The sequence below is a fragment of the Mandrillus leucophaeus genome, unplaced genomic scaffold (assembly GCF_000951045.1).
Source record: "Mandrillus leucophaeus isolate KB7577 unplaced genomic scaffold, Mleu.le_1.0 Scaffold156, whole genome shotgun sequence".
In the NCBI taxonomy this organism is placed as follows: Eukaryota; Metazoa; Chordata; class Mammalia; order Primates; family Cercopithecidae; genus Mandrillus; species Mandrillus leucophaeus.
The window spans coordinates 3,317,818-3,328,932 of record NW_012101543.1 but is presented as its reverse complement, the minus strand read 5'-3'; the positions used below and the strand labels follow the sequence as shown (position 1 = coordinate 3,328,932).

General features: G+C 35.5%; 1 protein-coding gene across 2 annotated transcripts in view; it reads right to left on the bottom strand.

Moving 5' to 3' along the window:
* Window positions 1–7,069: 7,069 nt before the first annotated feature.
* AEBP2 (AE binding protein 2) overlaps window positions 7,070–11,115 on the bottom strand; it is an 87,059-nt gene continuing 83,013 nt past the window's right edge. For both annotated transcript variants that reach the window (XM_011975461.1, XM_011975462.1), the window contains exons 8-9: window positions 9,991–10,017; window positions 7,070–9,429 (exon numbers count right to left, since the gene is read on the bottom strand). In XM_011975461.1, the coding sequence (XP_011830851.1) occupies window positions 9,384–9,429; window positions 9,991–10,017 (73 nt within the window). In that variant the 3' untranslated portion in view covers window positions 7,070–9,383. The remainder of the gene's footprint in view (window positions 9,430–9,990; window positions 10,018–11,115) is intronic.

The following is an 11,115-nucleotide window of genomic DNA, read 5'->3' as shown; positions in this document are numbered from 1 at the left end:
AGCCACTGTGCCTGGAGGAACGGCTGATTTAAATTGGCATTCAGTACACAGGAAATAAAAGCTCAGCAGTTTTCTTTCCATTCCTAATTTTTTTTTTTTAATCACCAGCAACTTGAACCATGGACCAATCATTCCTGACCACCACTTGGCAGTTGATAAGCTTATCAAAAGTATATTTCTCCTAGGTCTTAGATTAAACCCCTACTGCTTGCAACTCAAGTGTCCAGCGTCCTGCTCTTGCTCAAGCTGACTCTCAAGCAGTTAAAACTGTTCACTGGAGCTGAAATGATAAACTTACCTTTATGCATGTGTAATGACTTACCACAGATTTCAAATATATATATAAATTACATCCTCAGCCTTCCTGACATCATTTCCATTATATATCTCTGACTCATGATACTCCCCACTTGGATGTCTAATAAGCACCCCAATCACAAAACATTCAAAGCTTAATTCCGAAACTCATCCCTCCCCAAACCTGCTCCACACTGCAGTCCTTGCCATCACTATCTCACAGCAGTTCCATCCTACCAGTTAGTTACAGCCAAAAACGCTAGAGTCCACCCTGACTCTCTCATACTATAACCACACCATCAACAAATCTACCTTCAAATGAAAATCCAAATCCCAACCGCTTTTTTTGTTCTTTACAGCAGTTTTACGTTCACAGCAAAACCAACCACTATTTACCACCATCCATTCTGGTTCAAGCCACTGATTTTTTTTAAGAGCCTTTTTACTGCTCTTCCTGTTTCTGCCTTTGCTCCCATTATTAGTTAATTCTTCAGAGTAATCAGTGATCCTTTTAAGATATAATTCAGATCATAACCTTTCTCTCCTCAAAACTCTCCTAAGGCTTTCCATCTCCTCAAAGTCTCTTCACATCAACCTCAGCTTTACCAAACACATCAAGCATGATGAAATGTTAAGCTCCAAAAAGGTGGAATTATTTTTTAACGTTTTGTTCAGTGCAGCATCTCCAGTACCTGTAATCATGCTTGGGACAGTACAAGAGAACAGCAAGCATAAAGCATTTTAATAAATGTTCTTGCTTCAAGGGGCTTTATAGTTGCTGTTCTCTTAGCTGAGGGTTCTCTACTCAGATACCTGCATTTACTCTCACTCGGCTCCTTCAGTGCTTTGCTCAGTAAGGCCTTACCAAGTACCCTACTTAAAATTCTATCACAAATTCACTTCCCCTTTCACTGTCCCCGTTTTTTCTTCATAGCATTTACACCATGTACTTTCACTCACTTGCATATTGTCTGCCATCTCCCATACACACAATTCTAAGGTCCATGAGATCAAAAATGTTTATTTCTTGATGCAACTGCTGAATCTGTAGCATCTAGAGCAGTGCCTTACAATTTGCAGATGCTTGATATTGAATGGGTACACTTTTCTATGTATATTTCAATTTATACCATTTGGGTAGTTTGAGGATTATCTTTCTGGAAAGTCTTCAAATGTATTTCTAAGTCCTATAAGATTTTTCTATTAATACGATTTTTATTTTGTAGGCTAAAAGTTGACTTAATAACATTGCTGGTACAACAGTTAACAAATTATACTTGTTTTAACATCTCCAGCATATAAAGACCATCATAAGCCACACAAATACCTTAAAAACTGATAATAAATTGAAACTGATTAAACAGACAAAAATTCATTTTTTAAGCTGCCTTAATGTCTTTAATGCTACCCAGCCATACTCCAGAACAAGAAGTCTTTTTTATTTATTTAGTAAATCTTAAAGGGCAATCTGAAGTCAGAAGAGTTTAGATAATGTTTAGTGTCTCCAGTATCTACTTCAAGTATAAATAACTAAAAGCTACAGAAAGAATATGTTCAATGTCACTGGAGAAATTAAAAATGCAAATTTTTTACAGTATTATTGATGCATTTCAAAATCATTTATGCTGGAAAACATACACAAAGGAGTATACACTGTATTATTCCATTTATATAAAATTCTAGAAAATGCAACCAATCTATAGTGCCACAGAGTACATCAGTGGTTGCCTGGGGCTGAGGATGGAAGGAAGGAAGCATGGGGGAACCTATGCAAGGTGATGGAAATGTTCTATATATCTTGTTTGGTGATTACATATACATCTGTCAAAACTTATCTAACTGTACAACTTAAATGGACTGAAAGATACTGATGTCATCTGTCCACCTTTGACTACAGTAATATTAACACAGCATGAGCAACAATATTTACTCACACTCAGTTGATGGAAGTTTATGCTGGTACCACCTTTTAAGGAAAACATTTAGGCAATACCAAAATTATAATGCATCAACTCACAACTTATAATGAACAAAACTCTTTAAGTCAGTGAACAGTGTCTCCCCTATAATCCCAGCACTTTGGGAGGCCAAGGCGGTCACATCATCTGAGGTCAGGAGTTCAAGTCCAGCCTGGCCAACACAGTGAAACCTCATCTCTACCAGAAATACAAAAATTAGCTGGGCATGGTGACACATGCCTGTAATCCCAGCTGAGGCACAGGAGGCTGAAGCACGAGAATCACTTAAATGAGGGAGATGGAGGTTGCAATGAGTCATATTCACACCACTGCACTCCAGTCTGGGTGACAGTATCTTAAAAAAAAAAAAAGGAAAGGAAAGGATGGCAGGGGAGGGGAGTAGAGGGGAGGAAGAAAAGAAAAAGAAAGGGAAAGCGAAAGGAAGAAAGATCTATGCCAATGCCCTGAGTAAGCCGTGCCTGTAGTCCCAGCTACTCGGGAGGCTGAGGTATGAGAATTTTGTGAACCCAGGAGGCGGAGGGTACAGTGAGCCGAGATCACGCCACACTCAAGTCAGACAGGGCAACAGAGCAAGACTGTCTCAAAAAAAAAAAAAAAAAGAAAGAAAAAAAGAAAAAGACCAAAAAAAAGGCCAAATTATAGAACTGAGTATGTAATGATTTTAAAAAGGACAAAAGAAAAATATTAATCAGGAGACCAGGAAGGTGTGGCTAATTGAAAGTAAAGACTTCCATTTTGTTCCTATTTTCTACATTTATAATTTCTTCAATTTGGTCATTATAAGTTAATATAAAAAGTTACTTTAAAAAATACTGTTGATCCTTAGGACAAATTCTGAAAAAACTGCGGACTTCTGAAATTACATTTAAAAGGAAATCAGATCTTTCAGATTTGGGGCGGCCACATAAGAAGATAGAAGTCTGAAATTTAAATAAGCTAACTTCTACAAATTTGGATTGACATTTACTATGCTGGCATTAAAAAAATAACTAGGCTCTCTTTTCATTTATGAAATTCAAGGGGACAGAAGCTGGGAACCTTATGACCCACTCTCCTGCAATGCTCGATGATGTCTATACTAAATTATTTGCACTGAGCCCAGCTCTCAAGAATAAGCTATCACGGTTTTAAATCTATTACTATTACCTAGCTACACACCTTCCTCTAAAAACAGTTTTTCTAACAAAAAAGGCCCCAAAATATAATAATCTTATGTATACACAAGATGCATTAGGCATCCAAATATAAATTCCGTTTTCAACAGATATATGTAAGTCCATTGTAATTTCATAATAAACTTAAAAACTAGTTAAACAACGTAGGTATTCTTCAGCAAAAGCATCTGAACACTGAAGAGGAAAAAAGGTCATCTGAAACCAGCAACACTCTGGGATCAAGACAAAACATTAAAATAAAGAAACCAGGCCAGGCACGGTGGCTCACACCTGTAATCCCAGCACTCTAGGAGGCAGAGGGGCGCAAACCACCTGAGGTAAGGAGTTCAAGACCATCCTGGCAAAACCCAGTCTCTACTAAAAATACAAAAATTAGCCTGGCAAGGCAGCACGTGCCTGTACTCCAAGCTACTCGGAGGTGGAGGCAGAATTGCTTGAACCTGGGAAGCAGAGGTTGCAGTGAGCCAAGATTGTGCTACTGCACTCCAGCCTGGTCAAAAGAGTGAGATTCTGTCCAAAAAAAAAAAAAACAGTGGGGGGAGAGAGAAAGAGAAAGAAAGAGAGAAAGAGAGAGAAACAAAAAAGAGAAAAGAAAGGAAAGAAAGAAAAGAGGAAGGGAGGGAAGGAAGGAAAGAAAGAAAGAAAAAGAAGAGAAAGAAAGAAACTGGCCAGACGTGGTGGTGGCTCATGCCTGTAATCCCAGCACTTTGGGAGGCCGAGATGGATGGATCACAAGGTCCGGAGTTCGAGACTAACCTGGCCAACATGGTGAAATCCTGTCTCTACTAAAAGACAAAAATTAGCCGGGCAATCGCTTGAGACTGAGGCAAGAGAATCGCTTGTATCTGGGAGGCGGAGGCTGCAATGAGCAGAGATCACGCCACTGCACCCCAGCCTGAGTAACAGAAACTCCATCTCAAAAAACAAGAAACCAAATACTGGGTAGCTCCTTCAAAATAGTGTTTAAAAAAAATGTTGGGCCAGGTGCAGTGGCTCACATCTGTAATACCAGGAGTTGAAGACCAGCCTGGGCAATACATTAAAAAAGCCAGTGTCGTGGCGCATGCCTGGAGGCCTAGCTGCTTGGGAGGCCAAGGCGACAGGGTCACTTGAGCCCAAGGTGTTTGAAGCTGCACTGAGCTACAATTCCGCCACTGCACTACAGCCTGGGCAACAGAGTAAGAATCTGTCACCAAAAAAAAAAAAAAAAAAAAGTTATTTATATCATAAAACATGACTCTGACAAAAAGAAACATTTTTAAATAAAATCAAATAAGCCAGAATATTATATCCAAGTATATAAAAACATAACATCAATAACCCTTTACACTAAGAATGTTTAAACAAACTGAAGCATAGTTCCTTTTATAAGGATTTTTGTTGTTGTTTAAAGAGGCAGGGGCCAAGCACAGTGGCTCATGCCTGTAATCCTAGCACTTTGGGAGGCAGAAGTGGGAGAGTCACCTGCAGTAAGGAGTTCAAGCCCAGCCTGGCCAACATGGCAACACCCCGTCTCTACTAAAAAATACAAAAAGTATCCGGGCATGGTGGCACGCACCTGTAGTCCCAGCTACTTGGGAGGCTGAGCCACAAGAACCACTTGAACCCAGAAGCAGAGGTTGCAGTGAGCTGAGATCATACCACTGCACTCCAGTCTCAGCAACAGAGCAAGACTCCCTAGCAAAAAATAAAGAGGTGGGGTCTCACTGTGTCACACAGACTGGAGTGCAGTGCTCTGATCATAGCTCACCGTAGCGTGGCACTCCTGGCCTCAAGCAATCCTCCCTTCTTACCCTCCCAAGTAGCTGGGATTACAGGCATGAGCCACTATATCCGGTATATAAGGTTCTTGTGAAAACATATCTGATATTATCACAGGATGTGGCTTAAGCCAGGTCATTTCAACCCTACTACTGTTTTATCACTATTAATTCTCCAAAGTATTCTACTATAAAAATTACTCACCTATAATACTCATTCAACAAATTTTACAGACTATTTTGTGCCACGAGTGATCATGCTAGGGACTGGCTGTGGCAGAAACACCGGACACAACTTCACAGTGGTATCACAATGTACATTCACGTTCTCACACTGAGAGCAGCAGTGTGGTACAGTGAAAAGAATTCTGACCTAGAAAAAAAACACCTGGGTTGCAATTCCTGCTCTAACCTGCTTACAAATCCTTTTTAATTTTTAGATTAACAGAACCATGTGTGAGACCACGCAAACTTGATTCAATAAATAAATTATACAATGTAAATATTTAGGTTTTTTAAGATAAAAGTAAGAATACATTTTACTACTATAACACATTTTAAGGCTACAGAGCCTTATAACCATTAAATTTTAAACATATTCTAATCTTTAAAAAAAAAAAAAACAGCAAATATATTAAAACTGCAGTGTTAGAACTGCTAAATGTCCTACACTAGGTACCAAGATTCTTAAAACAAACCATGTACACAGGAAATTTTCTAACAATTTCTTCCCTTTTATGAATACATATCCTATTATTTTTTAGAATAGAGAAATACGTTTTAACCAAAATTCCCAAAATGTCCACTTATCTCAAAAAAAAATTTTCAAATGACACGATTTAACTCCTTTTTTAGAAATGAAGTATCTCCTTATAGACCTGTACCCAACAGGCTTTGTTAAACAGACATACATATCAGTTTTCATATAAACTAAGAAGTTTAGTTCTTTTAGAGAACTTATGCAGAAGTATTAAAGTTTTCTTTTTTTTAAGTTGTGACTAAAGAGAAAACCCTCCATCAAGTATTCTTAATACATATTTTCCCATTTTTATATTTGAATAATCCAACATCTGTTCATCATGAATTAAGAATTCAAAGAAAAAATAAAAATGCTTTAAACAACTGGCAATTTCTACCTTTTTAAGAGTAATACCATATTTAAAACATTTTATTAATGTGTAAAAGGGGAGAAAAGCATTAAGGCCAAAGATTTACTGACATATTAATGTTTTCAATTAGTAAAACAAATCTTAAAATATTCATTGAGAGATAATTACTGTCCATCTTACGTGAAATTCACAAGTAACATGTGTCCACTTTAGGTAACATTTATATATAAAAAGTTTATTAGAAATATAAAAATTTTTAAATTTTACACTATTTTTCACCTTAAGATTCTTCTAGATAAAGCAGATGTGCCTTATGGTTCCAACACAATCTGATGTACAAAATCTTACTTAGTTCTTAGTAAAATAAATACAGAAACACAAATGATGAAATGATGGACTACTAATAACTTAAAAAACCCAACGTAAAAGGTTCCAAAAACCACCATTTGTTGTAGGTACCTAATATGGCGATATTTACTGTAAAATACATGAAACAGCTTTCACTAAAATTTAATGTACTGGCTTATTACCAAGATCAACATTATCATATTAAAATGCAAGTTGTGTGGTCTAAGTTTATGTTTCCAAACTTTTTGTCAACTAGACAAAGGAACCAAAAACTTTTTCTTAAAGGACCAGAGACAGGCTGAGTATCCCTTATCCGAAATGCCTGGGACCAGAAGTATTTCAGATTTTTGATTTTTTCAGATTTTTTAGTATCTGCATATACATGAGATTCAGAAATGAGATCCAAGACTAAACATAAAGTTCATTTATATCTCACATACACCTTATACACAGAGACTGAAGGTAATTTTACACAACAGTTTTAATAATTTTGTGCATGAAACAAAGTCTTAATTGTTTTGACTATGACCAGTCACATGAGGTCAGGCGTGGAATTTTCCACTTGCGGCATGATGTCAGCACTCAGTTTTGGACTTTGGAGCATTTTTTATTTCAGATTTTTGGATTAGGGATTGCCAACCTGTAGTAAAAATTGGGGGCTTGCAGGACCTAAGGTCTCACCACTCAATTCTGCCACTGCAGGAGAAAGCAGGCACAGACAACATATAAATGGGTATGCTTGTGAGCTGCAGTTTGCTTGATGCTGAACAATACATAAATTCTGGACAACAGACTTATTTCAGGTGTCATATTACAAGTATGTCATATTTGAAGGTAGGAGCAACAATACAGATGGGTAGACATTAATAAATGAAAACCACAAATTAAAATTTTCACACTTATTACCCAGTCATAACTGGATGCTATGTGTATATATGTATACATACAAGTTATAAAGCTAGCTCATTTCAATTCCATATTCTTTTTGGTGTGTTAATCAACAGTATCAAACCAACATCAGATAAGCAGCAAAAGGATTATGATTGATTGAGTACTCAGAAGTTAATCAACGATCACGAAATCTGGTTTTCACATCTAATTATTTCTACACAACGAAAAAACTTATTTACTGTGCTCTACATAGAAAATATCAGATGTATCTTTTCAGGTGTAATTTGAAAATTTAATTGAATTGTTACAATTTGAAGCTAAATGTGATTTGCTTTGTTTTATTAGAAAAAATACTCAAGCAAGGTCTACAATCATTGGTCAATTAAGAATGACTTACAAGAACATGAGGCAATAAAATAAAAATACAGGTACAAACTATGTATCTGAAACACTTCTATTTGGCAATTTTATAACAAATCAAATTTTAAAAAGAACAAAAGAGATTGCAGATTACTTCGCAGATACAGAAGAAAGCAATTGATGAAGTGCTTAAGCAAAAGAAAACAACAAAAAAGAAAACACACTGCTTTTCTTTTTAAAAATAAAATCACATTGCTATAGATCAAATGGATAATACCCTTATTAAACAACCATTCCAGAATGTCTTATAGTAGCAGTGCTTTTATTTGCACTTCACTTAATTTTATAAGACTCATTTCATGTATATAGCTCTTTACCCCATTGTTAACGAATAAAGTCTCTCATAATTTTTACATTTTTAAATTTTTTTAAAGCAAATGAGAAATGATTTATGCATCATGGAACCTTTCCCATTTTGGAACCAAAGGTTTAATTCTATATTTTTGTCTATATTTCTTTAAAAAATTTAGTGTAAAAACTGCTGGTTTTTATATCACTGTAGTAAAGTGAAAACTCCTCAATCAGGAGTATTTTCTGCAGTTTCACTGCATATAACCACATACTTTACAATGTCCTTCCAACAGTAAGGAAGTAATTGATTTCTTGATCACTGTCAGAAAAGAGTGCCATAATTCTATTATGGGTATAGGTCCTCCCTCAAAGACTTTCTGGAAGGATGTTCAATGTGTTTTGTTCTTATAGATATTAACAGTAGTACATAGTCCCTTAAGTCTGTGAAAGACATTTATTGTTAAAGAAGGTGCTTTTATTAACAATTCCTCTGGCAGCACTAGTGAATTACAATATCCTTCAATATTATTTCTACCATAATATATACATTTAACTTTCATGCCTCTAGAAAAACATCTACAGTACATTTCAAAATATAAAAATATATTACAAATCTGCTGAATTATTTACAAGCAATGTTCTATTATCTCTATGCAACATTTGTTTAATACAATACTAACAAGTTACACATATTTCCATTTCTGTAAGTTAAAAAAAATCGATATGGCTTCTTGCTTACCAAGCAAGAAAGTGATTTTATTTTCCTTTTCAAAACCAACTTTGGTGCATAAAAGATTCAGTTTGAAGATACTTGTAAAAAAAATACAATTTTTCTTACATTAAGAAAAAACAAACTCAAAAACCAAATGATTTCCTCAGAAAAAAAATTAGAGTCATATAGGTTAAATGAAAATATGAAGATTATTCAAATAATTTGAAAGGTTTTTCAAAAACCGTTAACAGATTAGTTATATAGGTAAATATTAACATACTGTACTCCATGAGAAAGCCCTAGTCCTGAAAAGGGAGCCACCAGACATACTGCAACACTCTTTAACAGTAATTTTCAGCCCTAATTCGATAGACGAATTTTTAGTTGATTGCAAACGTCGTTCACTGTTTGCTTAAATACAAATTGAACACTTTTCTTATCAGAGTTCTGCAAAAGAACACAAATGGCAACCAATCACATCTATTTATCATAATTGAAAGGTAAATTATCTCTTGATAATTTTCATTGTCTAAATATTTCCTAATATGACTTCAAATCAATAAACACTGTCAAGACAAATATCCTTACAGTGCTTTTGGTATTTGTAAGGGCACATGTTGTAATTGTTTTTCTTTCCAATATAAACTACTGAAATCACTAAAGGGAAGAAAAAAAAAAAAAAGCAGCTTAAAGCAGCAAGCATGCAAAGCCTTTAAGAAGCTGTTCTACTAAGTTGCCAAAAGAGTGTTTGCTCAGTCTCCCACAGTACCATTCCATGAAAACGTGGATATACAGTAATATATTAATATATTCCACCGAAGAGTCTACTTCATTCACAGAATGTTTACACTAAGCATAAATATTATCCTAAATACTGGATTAAAAAAAAAAAAAAAAAAAAAGGAAGGGGTTGACTCTAATGTGCAACTTTTCCTAAACCCATTGTCAGTGACTAAGACTGCAGGTGTCCCCGCTTGTTTGCTTTTTATGTATTTATTTATTTTTTACCTCTTCAACCTCTTCTGCGGCATTGTTCTAGAAAAAGAGAAAAAGAAATTCTTTTATTCAACTGAATCAAACACATTTGAGTGCTTCAAGAGACATTGAAAATATTAAGATACAGGCAATGTGATGATCATAGATTATAATAAAAATGTATTTCCAAAACTTTTACACATATGGAGCTATACTTAGTTACATAATACAGTTGTTTTTAATAAAAGTTTTAAATTTAGCCTGCTAGTGCATTTCTAAGACAGAATTCCATGTGTAATACATATATTTTAGCCAATTAATACTTTAAAACTGATGCTTGGCTGGGTCCCAGAGGCTCATGCCTGTAATTCTCCCAGCACTTTGGGAAGCCAAGGCAGAAAGACTGCTTGAGCCCAGGAGTTCAAGATGAGCCTGGGAACATAGAGAGAAGTGGTCTCAAAAACAACAACAAACCCCAATGCTTAAATCCCAAATAAATACAGTTGTCTCTCAGCATGTACAGTGGGAGTAGTGGATCCCCAGAATCTCCCACAGATTCCAAAATCCAAGGAAATAGCAGGATTTGCAAATAACCTACATACATCCTTCTGTATGCTTTAAATCATCTCTAGATTACTTATAATATTTAATATAATGTAAATGCTATATAAATCATTGTTACACTATATTGGTCTTATTTGTATTATTTTTTATTGTTGTATTGCTATCTTTTCCCCCTAAACAGCTTTGATACACAGTTGGTTGAATCCATGGATGTGGAAGTTGCGGATACAGAGGGCCAACTGTATATTCCTTTCAGTCTCATTTTGAAGGAATATGTTTATTTTGCAGAAGGTTTGCCATACTTTCATTATGACATATGCACAAGCAGGAAGTTATTTCTCCTAAAAACAAGTAAGAATAATTGTTTTTCTTCTTTTAATTAATTTCACAACTTTTCCCAGTCAAAATCCAGCAATTTAAGAAAAGACTGCTATACTAGGACAAATGTAGGGGCTTCTATGACTCTATACCACTCTACAGTACACTCAATTCTGACCTCCAGAATAGTGAAAGCACAGAGGTTTAGAGTCAAAATTTTTTTTTGGGGGGGGAACGGAGTCTCGCTCTGTCGCCCAGGCTGGAGTGCAGTGGCCG